Genomic DNA, 19,402 nt, shown 5'->3' with positions numbered 1-19,402 from the left:
TATTTCACATAATCAACTTATTACACAAATGTTCACTTCCTTCTTTGTATAAACCTTATCACACTTTGTTCAATATCATAACCACAATTACCTTAAATGTGACCTTGACCAGAACTTTGACCTTTATAAGGTCAGCAAAGGTCCCCAATACTTAGTATATAATATCATGTTCAACACAAGGTGTTTTTTTAGGATCACCTCTTAGGCTTCCCCTACTGACTGGTTTAAAACAGAGATCAATATGTCAGCCTTTTCATTGATGAATTCTTCTTTCCTTGTCTTACTTACCATAATCAATATCACAATACCTTTTTCTGAAGAATCTTTTCTTAACATTTAAAGGCTAAGCTTCATGTAATATCCTGCACTATAGACTAGATAACCAACTGTAAGCTGTTATTAAGGCATCAAAATTTAAGTTCTAATTTTCTAGTACACATGTGCATGTATCGGTTTTTATGTTCATATTGACAAATAACAAAAACTGCTATATAAACACCTAGAAAAACTGATAGCTAATGTCACAGAAACAATAAAAGTGATTTAAGTAAAAAATAAAAAAAAAAAACTTGGATATTTGGCTGAGCTTAGTGTGAACTTGCAACACGTTGAATGAAGGCAAGTCACGTCTATGAAAAAGTATCGATACCATTATCCATTCTAATATAATAAATATTACAAAAGCAGTCTGGATAGCACCTTACAAAAGATTAGGCAAGATGAGGCATACCTACATTGTACAAACCACATGTAATTATCTAGTAGCAAGAGACAAATTAACACAATAGCCCGAGTGGAAAAGCAATATGGTAGCTAAAAACAAGATGGCTGCACTTTTTAGTCTAAAGTTAATACACTGGCGTGTGGCAAACATGGACTTTGGACTTAAGGGGAAGGGAATATTTATACAGCTGTGTAGCAAACCTCAGTTTCAGTTCAGCTTTGCCTTAATGTCAAATGATGCAACAGTCTAGTTGGATATTGTGTTTGCTATTCTTCAAACACCCAAGACACTAAACACTCCAATTCACTAACAGATGGGAAAATCCACAAAAAGTGAAATGCTTTATTTTTGTTCCATTTTTAAGTTCTATTTTTCAATTTACACCATGAACATGGGTACACATGCAAAAAAAAAAAAAAAAAAAAAAAAAAAAAAAAAAAAAAAAAAAAAAAAATTGCCAAGACAGAATTTAATCAAATATGCACAGATATGTTGAAACATATTCCAGTAAGTCTTACAAGACTAAAAATATAATAATTATTAATACTGTCACTTTTACTGCATAATTAATATTTATATTTGATACATTAAGACAAAAGTCAACACAATGTTAACAACAAAATCCTCTTTATATTCCACTGGTCCTCGAGATCTTATAAGGCCCTTTTCACATTTAAAACAGTTTCTACCCGTACCACCCCCATTTCAGTGACCGGCTACTGGCTCTTACACGAGGGGCCCCTAAACAAAAAAATGGAGCCCCTGCACTAAGCAAAGCTAGTTAATAGGATTAATTTTGGTTAGTACATCGGTAAGGGAATAACCCCCTAGTTTTATTGCATCTTAAGACCAGTCAAACTGGGCGGTACGGAAAACCACACCGATCATTGTGAAAAAGGCCAAGCAAGACAATTGTGCCCTTACAGTTTCACCTAATTTTCACTTATATCACACTAATGATTTAATGTTTTAATGTTTTAAATAATGACTGGGTTTGATATTTACTTTACACAAAAAATTGATACCAAGCTTGCCGTGTTGAGATCAACACAACTGAACCTAATTTGATGCATCTTTTACATCATCATTCTCACAAACACAGTATTTCACAATTCTTTTTTTCAAAAAAGGCCACAAAGGCTAAAAGTGCAACACAACTGAACCTAATTTGATGCATCTTTTACATCATCATTCTCACAAACACAGTATTTCACAATTCTTTTTTTCAAAAAAGGCCACAAAGGCTAAAAGTGCAACACATGGCATTGACATCTCAAGTCTTTTTTAACACATTCACCTTAAATGTTGCATCCTGCTAGGATGATAGCATGTCACAAACAAACAGTAGTACTCTGAAACAATATGACGCTGCACTAGTAACAACATGGTTAATGTTGCAAATGTGGGTTTGTTCACAATCAAGCTGAGCTGGGCCAAACTGAGATGTGGCTAAAATATGGCAGGACCCACTTGAAAGCATGCTGTGTGATCCCTGCAGGGACACCATGCATGCAAAACAAGGGATATTGTATTAAGTGGCATGCCTTCAAGTGTGCACCATATTTGAACCGGGGCTCAGTTACGTTACGGCTCAACTTAGTTGTGAACAGAGACTAAAAAAGTTAATCCTTAGCATGCATTTATGACTTGCAACGGGAGGCTACATGCTGTGCAAAAAACAAGATCACAGTGCACAGGGGATGCATCCCTTGTCCTTTTTTTTAAGTTGAGACCCCCCCCCCCCAAAAAAAAAAAAAAAAAAAAAAAAAACTCAAATTAGAATGTTTTGTGTAATCACTCCTCCATAAGCCTCCTCTCCCTTTCCCCCTTTAAAAAAATTAAACCATCTTTAGAACCAAGTACTACTGGTAGCAAAGCAGAAAAGGGGGAAGGACAAGGTGAAAGAAAATGGGAGGGGATAATTCATCCTCCCTCCCCTCCATTTTCATATTGCATCTCTGTCGATGGATCATACAAGTAACTTTGACTTAGTTCTGAATATGCTTGTAAGTTAAGTACCTCCGTCAGTGAAGGAGGTTATGTAGTTATACATGTAAATATTGGTTTGTCTGTTTGTTCGTTGACAAGTATCTGAAAAAAGTTCTTCACAAACTTTGTTCAAAATCTCAAGACCGACATGCAGTTATCCAGGTGGAAAGCGCTGAATACAATGTCAACTAAATCTTGATATTTTCCAGAAGAATTATTTTTGCTTCATTCCCTAGCAGAGGCTTGCACTTTTAGTTCTTAAAAGCTCCATGTCTTCCAGCAAGCGAGATAAACTCCTTCACTGTCATCTCATCAAGGTTGTGAAAAGCCTCGGTCTGGGTAATGGCGGTCAGGTGGTTCAGACAGAACCTGAAACAGAATTCTTCAAGCTCCTGAAAGTACACAAAACATATAATAATAATAATAATAACTAGACAGCACTGTGCTGAAATGGGTTAATTTCCATTTTTAACACTTTTTTAATATAAGATGAAATAAACAGTTTACTGCCATTTTTATATGATCAACTAAGAAAATTGATGAGATGGGACAAATGTCAATAGAACTGTGTCAAATGTCCAATTTCCTCCATTCTGAGATTCTGAACATAGTAAATGATTGAATCTGACTGATATGAGTTTATTTACATTTTTGACACTTTATTACACAATACATGATAACAAGTTAACCATCATTTCTACATAATCAACTAACAATGTTGTAAAGATGCAGGAAATGTCAAACAAACACTTTTATGTGTCTTATTAATTAAATAATAAGACTGTTAACATGACTAAGAACTGAATTTGAGGAAATGTGAAAAAACAGCATGACTTCTAAAACAATGGCCCAATTATACTAATTTTCAAACTCAACCTGCATTTTAGTAAGATTGACCACTCCTGTGAGTTAAATGACAATTGGTCAATCTGTTTTTCTTATATTGTGTTTACAGTGTTGCATATATGCTAAAAAGTGAAAAAACAGCATAACTACTAAAATAGTGGCCCGATCATGCCGATTTTCGAACTTGACCTGCGTTTTAGTAAGATTGATTACTCCTGTGAGTTTCATGACAACAGGCCTATCGGTTTTCCTTAAAATGTGTTAACAGGGTTGCATATATGCTGAAAAGTGAACAAACAGCATAACTTCTACAATAATGGCCTGATCATGCTGATTTTCGAACTTGACCTGCGTTTTATGAATATTCATCAGCTCTGTAAATATAAAGCCAAAAAGTAAAACTGCCCTCCACTTATCGTGTTAACAAGGAAAGTGCACGGCGCCGGCATTGGCGACGGCATCGGCGACGACGGCGACGACAGACGCAGGTGATGGCAATATGTACAGACACATCTGTGTCTGTACATAATAAATTGGTGTTTCAAACATCTTTTACTACAATATCATGTCCCATGTGAACCCTGACGTACGTATCCCATGGCCCTCCTCAACAGATTTCTTAAATTTTTTTTTTCAAAATTTACCTCCGTATTTTGATTCAAGTGGACCTCTTATCTTAGGTAAAAGGAAACTAAAATCATCAGTCTTTAATTACATAGAGACCAACTTTCGAACCAAGTCATTTTGTAAATTATTTTGAGACCAGCTTTTGAAATCTGAGGTATTTCATGATTTAATTTGAAAGGAACATTTGAACTCTGTTATTTTGTGAAATTGTACCTCAAACATACCTTAGCATGATATTTGATGGCGGCGGCGTACAGCATAGCAGCGTTGTCTACAGTTATTCCTTGTCTTATGATCTTTTCGCAGATTCTTTTCAGCTGTGTCTCACAGTATGAGTTAGCCAGGTCCAGTAGGCCTTAAAATATAAATGGGTATCATATTTTTGGTTTTTATTGATTTTTCTTTCTTTTCTATCCCCTCCACCTTTTACCTTCTCTCTCCAAACCTACATTTATCAATACACGTTATGCAGCTGAAATTTTCTAAGTGAAACTTATAACTTCAATTCAAATGAAATTCCTTTCAACTTGAAGAATCACATAGAAAATCACATTTTCATTCAACTCATTTTCAAAATTAAGGCCAGCAAAGGTGGCAAATGATAAGCTGAAATTTAATTGCGTCTTAATACTTCAAGAATCTATAATTTAATTTTTCCTGACAAACAATAACAGTCTAAGCTCAAACATTTGAGGAATTCCTAGGAAATAGGTAAAAAAATTCTGGTTATGGACCCTCACCTATGGCATCCTCTGGGGCCAAGTCCACCATGTCAGAGTACAGATACTGCAGGAAGGCTCGGTACACAGGGTACGTGAACTGAGTAATCTCTATCACACTGAAACATAGACCATATACAGTTCATGCAGGAAGGCTCTGTACACAGGGTACATGAACTGAGTAATCTCTATCACGCTGAAACATAGACCATATACAGTTTATGCCGTATTTCTTTTCTTTTGTTAATTTTCTGTCTCATGGGTCCAAAGAAAAGATTATTTGATATATCCCTTGTCAACTAAATTAAAAGACAATCTACACATTTATAAATGGATCTTTTGTTTGGTTTAGTGTATTGGAATGTATTGCTGGGGTAGCGCTAACACTCGCCAATTTAGCCAAATGCTAAAACTGACCGACCTTGGCTAAACAAAATAGGGTTAATTTGACTGATTTAAGTCAAATTTAAGCCATTTGTACCAAAAAGTGATGAAAAAGTAGTAATTTGGCTAAGTGAAAAAAATTGCTAGTGCCACCTCAGTATTATTAAAAATGTAAGAGGGAAAATAGAAACCACGTACTACAACTGTGCATGTGATATTGTCACAATACCAGCTTAACTACTAAAGAAATAATTTTTTCTGCATTATTATTTCTAATTTTTTACCTATTTCATTATTAATGGTAAATTATTTATTCTTTTTTGAAGTATTGCATTAATGAAAGATCACTGAATATCCTTGAACCAAAAGAATGAAAAGTATATAAAGGTGTTGTTACTTTTTATTATCTTCATCCCAACATGTCTGGAACATGGACCGGAAATGTTCACACCTGGAATATAGACAGACAGCTCATAATGGGCTTTATAGAGGGAGTAGGGGCAGAGATCAGTTCAACCTCTCTCTTTCTCTGTCACCCTCTTCTCTCTCCTCTCTCTCTCACTCTCTCTGCTTCCCTCCCTCTCTCTCTCTCTCTCTCTCCCACTCTCTCTGCCTCCCTCCCTCTCTCTCTCTCCCACTCTCTCTACCTCCCTCCCTCTCTCTCTCTCTCTCTCTCCCACTCTCTCTGCCTCCCTCTCTCTCTCTCTCTCTCTCTCTCTCTCTCTCTCTCTCCCCCACTCTCTCTGCCTCCCTCTCTCTCTCTCTCTCTGTCACAGCTCTTCTCTTTTTTCTCTCTTCACTCTCACTTTCTCTCTCATGATCACTTTTTGATTTCCTATAGCCCATCCAACATGTTCTTGTAGGTATGGAAACTATGGGATATTTTTAAGCTCTTAGCAAAATATCAGGCCAGCTGCAAATTTGCAACAAATTTGCTGCAATATTGCTGCAAACATTTCATTTTGTTAAGGGATATTATGTAAAAGTTAGAATGCATTCAACAGAAAATCAAGTGAAGGCCGGAGTCGTTTATTTATTTATTTATTTATTTATTTATTTATTTATTCATTCATTCATTCATTCATTTATTTATTTATTTATTTGAGTTATTTATTCATTCATTCATTCATTTATTTATTTATTTATTTATTTATTTGACAAGGATCAAAACTAAGCAATAAGATCAAATTGCACAGAGGTTTTTATAGCACAATATTCCTCCTATGAGTTCAGGAAATAACAATCTACTTACATGAATAAACTATTTCTTACCTAATCTTAAGCAAACATTTGTGCACATGAATTTGTCGACCTTCAACTAAAAACTTGAGATCACTTGTGTCCTGAAATAAAAACATTAGTGTCTTGAAATGGGGTCACTCAGTATCATATTGAAAGGTCAATTGGGAACCTTGAAATACCAACAGCTGTGTCCTGAAATGAGGTCACTGCTGTCCTATCTTTCGTCACTATTGTCCTATCTTAGGTCACTTTTGTCCTATCTTAAGGCAATATTGTTCACTTTTAGGTCACTATTGCCGTATCTTAGGTCACTTTTGTCCTTCAATGAAATCTGGACACAGCTGTAACCAATAGCTGAGAGCAGAGGGAAGGATGTTAGTTTGTGTGTGTGTGTGTGTGTGGGGGGGGGGGGGGGGGGGGGGGGGGTTAGATTAAACAATTTACACACTGTGGTTAGTAAAGTCAAATCACTTAGCCAGCAAAGAAATTATGCCAACAATTGGGTTAACTTGATCCATCTTCAATGTAAACAAGGTCGGCATATAGCAAAGGTCTGGGTCAAGTAAAGTCAGTCTATCTTCAATGTAAACAAGACTTGGGGTATAGCTTTTAAACAGACTTATCTCTTAACAAAGGAGCCATTCAGAACAGTGGACTAACTAGACCAAGGGTCAAATATGGCTGTCCCACTTGAACACTTCCCCATGGGATATCTATCCAGTGTCTATTAGCAGATTAGACAGCAAGCTTTTTAGTGGGTTGTCATATTTGACCCACAGACTAACAAGTCCACTGTTCTGAATGCAACTGAAGTTCACATTATACATGACTAGCATATGCATATCCAGTCACTCAGGAACTCAAGGTACTACCACAATAATATGGAAATTGAAGATTTAGATTTTTTAAAACTCATTCTCTGTGTTTATACATACAGGGTCATCAAAGGCCTTGAACACACTGTCTGGCACTTTGCAGCTGTTTACATGTTCTGAAAGTAAAATAAAAACACTTTGAAAAATCTCAATTTCTAAATAATTCCAAAACTTAATGGGCTCTGAATGTCCCATTTAATTACATTTAAATATAATTATTCTATACATTCTAATTTAATTTTAAAACACAAACTATATAAATTAGGATAATTAACAGTACAAATAGATACATAAGCAATTAAGGTGACCTTACTTTTTTTCTTGAAATATACCTAATTCTACTAGAACAGAAAAATTTGCAAATAGATGAATAAACAACATTAAAAACCGTATCGGCACCACTGACCCAGCTGTAGTGTTCTGCAGGTCACAGGAGGGTGAGCAAATGCCGAGAACACATCATCGATGGTGTGGAACTTTGTCTCGATGGGTACCGTAATTGACTGTCCCCTACACTGCCCCCACATCAACACACGCCCGTTCTGCAACATTCCCGTAGAAGTGTGGTTGTAGTGGCAGGCGGCAATCTCCACAAACCTGAAAAAATAGAGATGGTTAGGATTACAATTGCCATTGAAATGGCAGGCTTGGGTCTGCAAAAACCTAAAAAACAAATCACAGGATAAGAAAGAACACTGCCTTCTGGGTATGTATCACCAGCTTGGTTAGAGATGTGATTGTAACAAAAGCAGGCCCGTATCCAGCAATTTCAAAAGAGTAGCTCTTTTACTGAAAAAGTAGACCTTTTATCATAAAACCTTTGTGTACCTAGATCAAATTTCATCCAGAAGGGACCTTTTCCTGGCAAAAAGAGGATTTCTTTCAAACCCCTCAAACCCTCCCTGGCTACAGGCCTGGAAAGGCTGATACAGGTATCTCCACAAACCTAAATCACACCAGAGGATCAGAAAGGTGGAACGCCAAAGCTTTACTAATCCCAAAAGGCCTATACTTCAATCTGCTAACATCCCAATTCACTAAACCCAAAGTTGGTCATGTCACCATTAATCTTCTCACCTTCCCTTGTCAGTAGCCACCTTGGCAGGAGTGACCATATTGGCCTTGTTCCCCGTCCCCAGCTGTCCATAGGAGTTAGCACCCCAGGCCCACAGCGTGCCCTCGTCAGACAGCGCCAGGGAGTGCGCGTAGCCACACGTGATCTGTAAGGGGAGTAGGTATGCACTTTAGGCCACATTCAGAATAGGGGACTAACAGATAGGCAGACAGCCATCTGTGGAGATTATGTGGTCAGATGGCAAGCACAGATTTTAAAATAATTGTGATAACAGCTGTTTTGGTGGTAAAAGAGAATTTATTATCTTTCTGTGAGTTGTTTACAATGCATTTATTGTGAAATAAGAATCTCATACAAAGAGTTGCTATCCCTTTAAGATATATTTACCTTGGTGTAAGTCAAATGTGTTCTACTTACCTGGACGATGAATATATATTTATAATAGAATATAACAGATAAAAAGAGATATATTAACCTGATTGATGAAGATCCCAGTGAGTCCAGCCACTCTGCAGGGGTTAGGTTGGTTCACATTGTTTCCTAGTCCCAGCTGTCCATTGCCATTATAACCCCAGCCATACACCTAAATACAGAAACAAACACGTGTACAAGCACTGGTTTCATGAAAGTACTACTTTAATGTTAAAGCTGATCTTAAAAGGAAGTAATTTATCTTAAATTGAAAAACAAGCAACAGTTTCATGAAATTACAGTAATGGCTCAATCTTTTCATACTTGGTCATACATAAAATTCGAATGCCTAAGTTCCAGAAATATCACTACAACATTCACCGGCCAGTATGAGCTTCACTTTTGAGTTCCGTCTCACTGAAGAATATTTCTCAGGCCAAAAGTCAGTCTTAACTTAAAGTTAGACCAAAATACAGGTTATCTTCACTTCAAGATCTTGTAAAATACAGTATCCGTACCTCAGTAACTTCAATTGGCAATCCAGTATAATAAAGTTGGTTTAAAAAAAAAGTCATTTCTTTCTTTTTTTTATAGCAACAGACAAGATATGACAGAGTAAGCACTGATCTAAAGCAATAGCCATACTCTCTGGTTATTAAAAAAGTATTTAATTGGTGTTTATACTCACATCTCCTGTGTCTAACAAAGCCATTGAAGATGTCTGCCCACATGCAATCTGAACGACAACTTTGGAACCTGGAATTTAAAATAAAAATTATTAAATTAATTGGCACACAAATATAGTTGGTTAATTTTTTAAAGCAGTTTCTATATACAAATACTTGTTGATTTTCATGTGCCTTAATGTTAAAATTGTACAAATATATATCTTCACCGCTGATAATTTCTTTTTCAGTTTTCATTTCAGATGATTGCAAATCTGTGATTTTGACAATCATATCCAAGAGAACAACAAAAGCCATGTATGCGAGGTCATAACTATCCCAACCTTAAGCGATTAAAATTTCATTAAAAGAAATCCTGACCTTCTCTCTAACTCACCTCCTCTTCCCCACCAGTATACTTGGGTACATGCACACATAAAACATGTGCGTGTGACGTCTTGATGTATGCATCCATACACACACATACATTGTATGATGTATATAAAGTCAGTACACACATATATACTACAGACAAATGTGCACGAGAGCACACATGCACACACCCGCTCTCTCTCTCTCTCTCTCTCTCTCTCTCTCTCTCACACACACACACACACACACACACACACACACACACACACACACACACACACACACAGATATTACCTATACAGGCAGTGACTCTCCTGGGGGTGGGCTGGTTAGTGGTGGTGCCTGACCCAACCTGACCACAGTTGTTCTGACCCCACGCAAATACCTGGAATGAAATATATGAAGACTGTTAGACTTCCGATAGGGATAATTTATACAAAATATTTATTTAAATCTCTCCCACCCCTCCAACCCCCACACCCACATGCATGTGCGCGCAAACACACAGAAGCACACACACACACACACACACACACACACACACACACACACACACACACACACACACCTTGAATGAAGTATTTAAAGACTGTAAAACTTCCAATGGAGATAATTCATTTAATTTTTTCCTGGTAGAACCTTGCACAGCATAATAGTTCAACTCTATTACTCACATGTGATTTAGGATTGTTGGGGAAAAAAATAGGTAGAAATGTTTGGGTGGCCTTAGGACTAGGGTCTTGGAGCCACTTAAGGATATATAAAAAAGGGGGAAAAACAGCCTATAAAAAAAAAAAAATTGTCTGATCACAAAGATATACCCCCTCTCAATATGAGCACAAATCCCTGCGTCCCACCTCTCCCTCCAAGGTCCTGGCCAGTGAGTGGTGACTACCACAGGCGACCTGGCAAATCTTCTTCCCTATCAGGTTAGTGGATATTAGCATGGGTACTGTGCCTTGGTTAGTACTGCCATTACCTAGCTGACAGTAGCCATTGTGACCCCAGCTGTACAGGTCTCCACCTAATAATAATAATTATTATTATAATAATAATAATAATAATTGTGACCCCCCAGCTTTACAGGTCTCAACCTAATAATAATAATAATAATAATAGTAATAACCATTGTAACCCCAGCTATACAGGTCTCCACCTATATAAAATGACATCATAACAGAATTAGAACTTAGTTCTTGTAATTATTTAATTATTATCAAATTACTAACAATCATTATTTATGATCGTAATTATTAATAACAGATTACTAATTTTTGCTTATTTGTTTTTTTTTTCTTCACACTTCTTTTACAATTTACCTGCAGTAATGGATAAGACATGTGGCCCGCTTCCATAAGCAAAGTCCACCACATTCTTTCTACACAGCTGTTCTACCTTCTTGGGTTCCATGCTGCTCTGTGAGTCACCTGTTACCATGGCAACATTGCACAGGGTAATTAAATGTTCTAGACCAAATATCTGATTTTTTTTACTTAGCCACATCAATTTTTTCAAGCCTTGCATGGGAAGCTAAATATCCTAAACATAACCAAATATTATAAAATGATTTTAATTAATCATAAAAAAAATACTTTACATTCAACTGATATGTTAACTATTAATGTCAATTAACTGTTTTACATTTTCGGTAATGTTTGTGCCTTAAATGAAAATCTGGTATCAGATATCAAATAACAAATATTTATATTGCTACACACCTAACCCCAAACAGCCACAGCAATTCGATCCCAACGAATACACATCATCGTCCTTGGTCACCATCATGGCCTCATTCCCAGCACTTCCAAACACGCACGCCTGGACGATGCTATTCCTGAAGTCTGGGTCCAGCAGACTGAAGATCGGCCAACGATCCAGGTCCAGTGAAGTCATGTTGACAGGAGCGAGAAGTGGAACAGCCAGTGTGTTACATGTAAATTGCAAGTCCAGAGGGAGGTTAATGGAACAGCCCTGGTGGCACAGCAGCTGGCAGAGGGAGGTACATGCACCCAGGTCTTGGATGGATTAGACCAGTTAGGAGTACACACAGCCTGGGGACGGCTGTTTGAATGGTTGACATGGAAGGAACCTGAATAATAGACAGGGAAAACTAGTACCCTCTACCAGGGCCACAGATTGACTTTTTTACTAGATATCCACAGATAATGTTTCTTGCTAAATATGGTCAATCTTCTAAGTGTGGCTGGTCGAAAAATGTGCCTGTAATATCTGCCGCCCTGGTATAGGGTAGAAAACTAGTTATCTTAATTGCACCAGGAAAACTAACAATGAAGTTATCGTACTTGGTGGTTCCAACTATCCCTGCGTGGCCTTTCGCTGAAAGCAATCATATTAACAGATTAAAATGCCTTTGCCTGGCATTGAGTTAAATACAGAAAAGCTGGTGATTTAACAAATACTACTACGTTGGAAACAAGTATAGAGGCGTGTTAATCTGATTAAATATGAACAATTTTCAACAAACTTTAATTTTTTTTAATTTCTTTTTAATTGCAAATGCTTTAGGTGATCTTGGATGACCAAGACCAAGGAGTTGTTTTCTAAAGACAAACTCCCTACCATACCTTAACTTACATTCCACCTGTTTGGACCAATCAAATTAAATCTGGTTAAATTATGTAAAGGCTGTAAAAATAAATGTTTATTTCTGCTTACATTGTTTTATTGTAGCATTTTGGGAGAAGATACCATACTCTACCATAGATCAAACCAGGGATGCTTGCTCTTGAGAGGGCTCTACCACTGAGGTATAAAGCCTGGGTCTACCCTGGGCAGCCACGTACTATTCTGCCAAATAGTGGAGGGTGTTTAAAGAGCGTAGGGAATACCCCCCCCCCCCCCCCCCTTAATCACCAATCACCAAGATTAAAACAGCTCAATCACAAATCACCAAGAATTCCCGAAATACGTTTCACGCAGAATATAGGGCTCAAATAAGGCATAACACTAGAAAAATAAGGCCAATCACGTGGAACGCAAAAGGTATTCCCTATACCCTCTTTAAAATGGTGAAATAATGGTTAATACTTTTGCTGGACGCCTGGTCATGTAATTCTGACTCTGTAGCTGTGGCTGGCATGTCTGAACGGAGAGGACACACGCGCAACCCATCATATTAACTTAAGGCAAGAAGATGCATTGTACTGGTAATATTTCATTCGAACTGTCTTTCAGAGTCCTATCACTCAGACAAAACTGTCATTCTTTGCACACACACGATCATGACCCGCAATCAATATGCATCAGAAGAGAACTTCTCTGAAGAGCTCTATTCCTTCATCAGATGCGAACTTTTCTTATCATGACCTTAACGCGGGCACCTACTATATATGCAGAATGTACCTATTCACTGTGTACAAAATGTACCTATTCACTGTCTCTCATGAGTCATATCGCAAAAATAATCTGACAAGAGCTGAGTTGGTATACGTACAATAAAAACTTATTAGCGGTAATGCCATGCACTTACTCGAGTAAATATTACTATCTACCTTTAGTCATTTACACATACCTTCGCTGATGTAAATTAAACAGCGTGCTAATGCGCCGAAAAAGAAGTTTTCGATCAGTTTTCCTTTCTTTTTGTGCTTTTCTAATCTATCTGTTTTCGACTGTAGGTGTCGCACAAGAAAAGCTCTATTGTATTTTCCGAAGCAAGCTTTGCATTGAGCAGTGGTTGATTTAGTGGATTTAGTTATATCAGCAATTATTATGTATGTACGTTAATAATTATCATGTCGTCGTTTTTTATTTTTCATTTATCTTTTGAAATATTTTTTAATTTCCTATTTTTCTAGAGATATTCGCAGGTTGTGTTACCCACACTCTTTTCCATAAACTAAAACAAGTATTGTCCATATCAGTTTTTTTTTTTTTTTTTTTAGGCCACACTTTTTTATTTTTATGGATGACATCCTCTGGGGACCCCAAAATCGGCGCGAGCGGGCGAAAAAAAAAAAAAAAACAGTCAAAAAAAAAAAAAAACTGCTTAAGAAAAGTTATGTTTTCAGTACACAGCTGGAAACACTAATTTACCACAGAAACACGTATCAAACTAACAACATGTCTTTATCCATGCTCTCAAAATATTAAAGCATTGTGAATAGGGCCTACTTCGTAGAAAGGTAAAAAGTCATGAATATATATGTGCTGCATATTACCAAATCTATTTAAGGTTATTTCATGCATTCTCTTGGTATAGCAATCAATAAAACAAATATCAAATAAACAGCGTGTCTTTATTTGTACTCTCAGAAAATTTAAGCATTGTGAACACTTCACAAAATTGTTAAAAAATGAAGCAAAGATAGGCCTATGCTTCCTACTACCAAATCTAAAAAAGGTAATTTCGGTCGATGCCATTTTGTCTACTTCGACTCACACGTAGCAGCCAACTATCGGGTGGCCTGTCTGACCTTCAGTCCACCAAATACCACGACGCTCTTGTCGACCCTTTTTTCGCTACAAAAAACAAGGCAGCAAAGCTGTCAAATGTACAGACAAAAAACAGGAAATAACTATGCACAAAATAGGCTACTGTCAATTCTGATGCAAAATTTTAATGACTGAATCTGACAAACTGCAATGATATGAGTTTATTTCCATTTTTGAAACTTTATTACACAATACACGATAACAAGTTTACCATCATTTTTACATAATCAACTAATAATGTTGTAAAGATGCAGGAAATGCCAAACAAACACTTTTAAGTATCTTATTAATTAAATAATGAAACTGTTAACATGCCTAAGAAATGAATCTGAGGAAATGTGAAAAAACGGCATTTCTTTGAAATAATGGCCCGATTAAGCTGATTTTTGAACTCAACCTGCGTTTTAGCAGGAATGACCACTCCTGTGAGTTTCATGACAATTGGCCCATCTGTTTTTCTTATATTGTATTTACTGTGTTGCATATATGCTGAAAAGTGAAGAAAAAAGCATAACTACTAAAACAGTGGCCCAATCATGCCGATTTTCGAACCTGACCTGCGTTATAATAAGATCGATTACTCCTGTGAGTTTCATGACAACAGGCCTATCAGTTTTCCTTGAAATGTGTTTACAGTGTTGCATATATGCTGAAAAGTTAAAAAACAGCATAACTTCCCTTAAAATGGCCCGATCATGCTGATTTTCGAACTTGACCTGCGTTTTATGAATATTCATCAGCTCTGTAAACATACAGCCAAAAAGTAAAACTGCCTTCCACTTATCATGTTTACAATGAAAGTGCACGGCGCCAGCGCCGGCGACAGTGACGGCGGCGACGGCAGATACAGGTGATGGCAATATGTACAGACACATCTGTTCATATTTACTGTACTGTTTGAGAACAGTAAGTGACATTGTTTTTCTTAAATGGTCATCATGGGAGCAGTGCCCAAAATAGTTTTTTTTTCAAATTTTGATGCAATATTACATAATGTTTAACAGCATAATGACCATCAATTTTAATAATAAAATATTAGTATCATGGATATTCAGAAAATGTGACTAGCAAAGGTCTTCAGGCCCATATGGAACTTCAAAGTCACAACTTGAAAATGCCAAAATGTAAACAAGACAGCACTGTTCTGAAATGTTTTTGTTTTCCATTTTTAACAATTTTTTTAACATAAAACAAAATTAACAGGTTATTGCCATCTTTATATGATCAACTAAGAAAATTGATGAGATGGGAAAAATATAAATACAACAGTGTTAAATGTCCAATTTCCTCCATTCTGAGATTCTAAACATAGTGAATGATTGCATCTGACAAACTGCAATGATATGAGTTTATTTCCATTTTTGAAACTTTATTACACAATACATGATAACAAGTTTACCTTCAGTTTTACATAATCAACTAATAATGTTGTAAAGATACAGGAAATGTCAACCAAACACTTTAACATGTCTTATTAGTTAAATAATGAGACTGTTAACATGCCTAAGAATTGAATCTGAGGAAATGTGAAACAAGACAGCACTGTTCTGACATGGGTTTATTTCCGTTTTTAACACTTTTTTAACATAAAACAAAATAAACATTTTACTGCCATTTTTTTATGACCAACTAAGAAAATTGATGAGATGAGAAAAGTATCAATAGAACAGTGTTAAATGTCCAATTTCCTCCATTCTGAGATTCTGAACATAGTGGATGATTGAATCTGACAAACTGCAATGATATGAGTTTATTTCCGTTTTTGACACTTGATTACACAATACATGATAACAAGTTTACCATCATTTTTATATAATCAACTAACAATGTTGTAAAGATGCAGGAAATGTCAAACAAACACTTTTACGTATCTTATTACTTAAATAATAAGGCTTTTAAGATGCCTAAGAATTAAATCTGAGGAAATCTGAGGAAATGTGAAAAAACAGCATAACTTCTAAAATAATGCCCCGATTATGCTGATTTTCTAACTCAACCTGCGTTTTAGTAAGACTGACCATTCCTGTGAGTTTAATGACAATTGGGCTTTCTGTTTTTCTTATATTGTGTTTACAGTGTTGCATATATGCTGAACAATGAAAAAACCGCATAACTACTAAAATAGTGGCCAGATCATGCTGATTTTCGAACTTGACCTGCGTTTTAGTAAGATTGATTACTCCTGTGAGTTTCGTGACAACAAGCCTAACGGTTTTCCTTGAAATGTGTTTACAAGGTTGCATATATGCTGAAAAGTGAAAAAACAGCATAACTTCTACAATAATGGCCCGATCATGCTGATTTTCGAACTTGACCTGCGTTTTATGAATATTCATCAGCTCTGTAAATATAAAGCCAAAAAGTGAAACTGCCTTCCACTTATCGTGTTTACAAGGAAAGTGCACGGCGCCGGCGACGGCATCGGCATCGGCATCGGCATCGGCATCGCCATCGGCATCGGCGACGGCGACGACAGACGCAGGTGATGGCAATATGTACAGACACATCTGTGTCTGTACATAAAAAAAAAACTGGTAAGCCTATGTGCTGCTTTGGACAGAATGTCACTGAAATTTTCCGGGCGATGATCGCTGGCCAGAATGTCACTGAAATTTTCCGGGCGATGATCGCTGGCCGCGGCTAGCCTTTCGTATAATTGTAAAAATGTGATATCTCCATGTCCAATATCAATGGCAAACCAATCCAAAACGACGACCCCCGTTCTCTTTATGACTTTAATTGTCGTGTATTTTGAAATTAATGCTAGAGATGAACTTGACGGCAAAGCGGCCATATTTCCACGTGGTGATAATACGCATGCGCAGAAAGCTTATTTTCCGCACTCGGAACTACTCGGATATCTCCGCAGTCGACAATGACAGCATGGAGCTTGCGGAATTAGCCGAGGATTGCCGATTGCATTTTCCGGCAAATTCAATAGCGACGTTTGCGACAACCGACTTCCTTGGGGGGGGGGGGGGGATTTTTTTTTTTTTTTTTTGGAGAACGGACGAAAATCGGTGCGCGCGCAGGATGTCATCCATAAAATTAAAAAAGTGTGGCCTTAGCAGGTGAAAAGCAAAGACACACACATATAGTGGGATTCTATCAATGTAGGACTAGGAAAGGAACACAACAGAAAATGCCGTATCTGATAAATTATAATTAGGATTCTGAACAATGTGAAAAATTGATTCCAAAATTCAGGTAATTTTCAATAATTTTCTCAGACGCAGGGGGTGGCAACATCGCATTTTCGAGACCAATTTTCCTTGCTGATTCATTAGAAATGATGTAGCCGCACATGTTTTCCAGATTTTAAAAAATTCTTTTTAGCTGTCTTTTCTGTTTGTATGGAAATTCCATTGCTTTTTTTTTTTTTTTTTTTTTTTTTTTTTTTTTTTTTTTTTTTTGGACACTTGTGGTTAGGCCTATCTATTATTTTTTACACAGCAAATGATCATAAAATGATTAATCCATAGGTTCATATGAAAAAAGAACATATTGCTAATTTGCTTTGATAAATTAAAAAATACAAGTTTGGTAGATTCTACATTCAGGAGAACAATTCAACAATGACCTGGTAGGCCAGCTAGTACATAAAGACTTCCATTTTCATGTTAGATTTGCGTCTTCGGTCATCCACTTTAACCGTGGATGTGCGATCGATAAAATCCATCTTCAAGATTAATGTCAATCAAATCACCCTTATCCTTGAAGGTACAAATATCAATCCACAACTGGCAGATAAAGGGTTTTGGTAAAGGGGGGGCATAGAATTTTCTAAGAAGCTTCCCTCATTCAGCAAGTGCAAATTAGTGAACAAGGACATTTTTACTTTTAAATTTACCGGCGTGGCAGGAATGGTAGTCCGCTAGGAGCCGCAGTTCGTTCCCCATCACTTTGTACAGGTGACATTCGTCCCACATACTAACCCCAATACTCCCAACTAACCCCAACCTGTGCTAATCATATGGTACATCGGACTTCCATTCCTACGTCTACCATACACTGTACCTTTCATGCCGTTACGTTGGGCAAAGAGATGAAAAAAGTCACGATTTTGCCTCGTTTCGTTTGTTTGAATTTTTAGGGGTAGGGTTAGGGGTGAGTGTTTTCTGAAACTAGGGGGCAGGGTGCACGTGACTCACCGTACCCTCCCATATAGATAAATAGATATCTGTTGATGCCCTGGGCAGAAACACGTCCATTGCCTTAACTTAACTGAGCAGTTAATGACAATTACCATGTATCAGGCATTTCTTACGTTTTCAGTCGATATTTGTGATAAGAAAAAAAAATACCGACGATTTTGTTCGGCATCTTTAATAAAAGTTAAAACGGTTACATCTTTAACTGACAATTATAACAATGGGACACTATACTGTTATAGGTTCAAAATTGAATTTTTTATGAGTTATCTACTGTTTGTACTAAAAAATGGAACAGACGTAATCATGGAACGATCAAAGTAGATTTTTCAATAACGTTAATGGCAATTTTATCCACCCTCCCCCAGGTGTACTCTTGGCCTAGATAGCCACATCAATGCAGGCCGGCTCTATACCCTGTGTTTCAATACCCTCTACCAGGGCTTTACATATTGATTTTTCACAGATATATGTATCTAGATAAATAGACAGTCACTTTGGTCTGGGTCTTTTCCGTTTTTCCCTATACAATCTGCCACCCTGGTAGAGGGTAGTGTTTCAGATGGTAGTGTTATCTAACCTGCACTATTAGCATGCAAATGCCCAAGTCCCTTGTTTCCAGAAATAGTAATTAGAATAAAGTATATGCAACTTTGGTACGCAGGGCTAGGCCAGCGGCACTTGATTCAACACACAAACGAAAGTCTCAACCTTGCAAAAAAAAAAAAAAAAAAAAAAAAAAAAAAGATGGAAATCCTATCTATCACAGAGTAAGCATCTTAATGGATTATCTTTGACAGTCAACTCGACAAATTAAGGTGCCTGAGCTGCGTATCGGTGATTTTTTTTCATGATTGTATGTTTCGT

At 36.9% G+C, this 19,402-nt stretch overlaps 1 protein-coding gene across 1 annotated transcript; it reads right to left on the bottom strand.

The window, feature by feature from the left end:
• Positions 1-2,483: 2,483 nt before the first annotated feature.
• LOC106160671 (RCC1 and BTB domain-containing protein 1) lies at positions 2,484-13,573 on the bottom strand. The gene is made up of 15 exons (XM_086997109.1): positions 13,462-13,573; positions 11,648-12,018; positions 11,249-11,356; positions 10,787-10,953; positions 10,224-10,314; positions 9,581-9,648; positions 8,957-9,064; positions 8,484-8,626; positions 7,813-8,003; positions 7,467-7,522; positions 6,562-6,632; positions 5,687-5,740; positions 4,927-5,024; positions 4,411-4,541; positions 2,484-3,105 (listed from the first exon to the last, which is right to left on the bottom strand). The coding sequence occupies exons 2-15, from the start codon at positions 11,820-11,822 to the stop codon at positions 2,965-2,967; spliced, it is 1,602 nt and encodes a 533-aa protein (XP_086853235.1). The 5' UTR covers positions 11,823-12,018; positions 13,462-13,573; the 3' UTR covers positions 2,484-2,964.
• Positions 13,574-19,402: the final 5,829 nt, after the last annotated feature.

This window comes from Lingula anatina, chromosome 10 (genome assembly GCF_051362555.1).
Source record: "Lingula anatina isolate TDL-2025a chromosome 10, LinAna3.0, whole genome shotgun sequence".
In the NCBI taxonomy this organism is placed as follows: Eukaryota; Metazoa; Brachiopoda; class Lingulata; order Lingulida; family Lingulidae; genus Lingula; species Lingula anatina.
The sequence above is the reverse complement of the archived record's forward strand: the minus strand, read 5'-3'. Positions and strand labels throughout refer to the sequence as shown.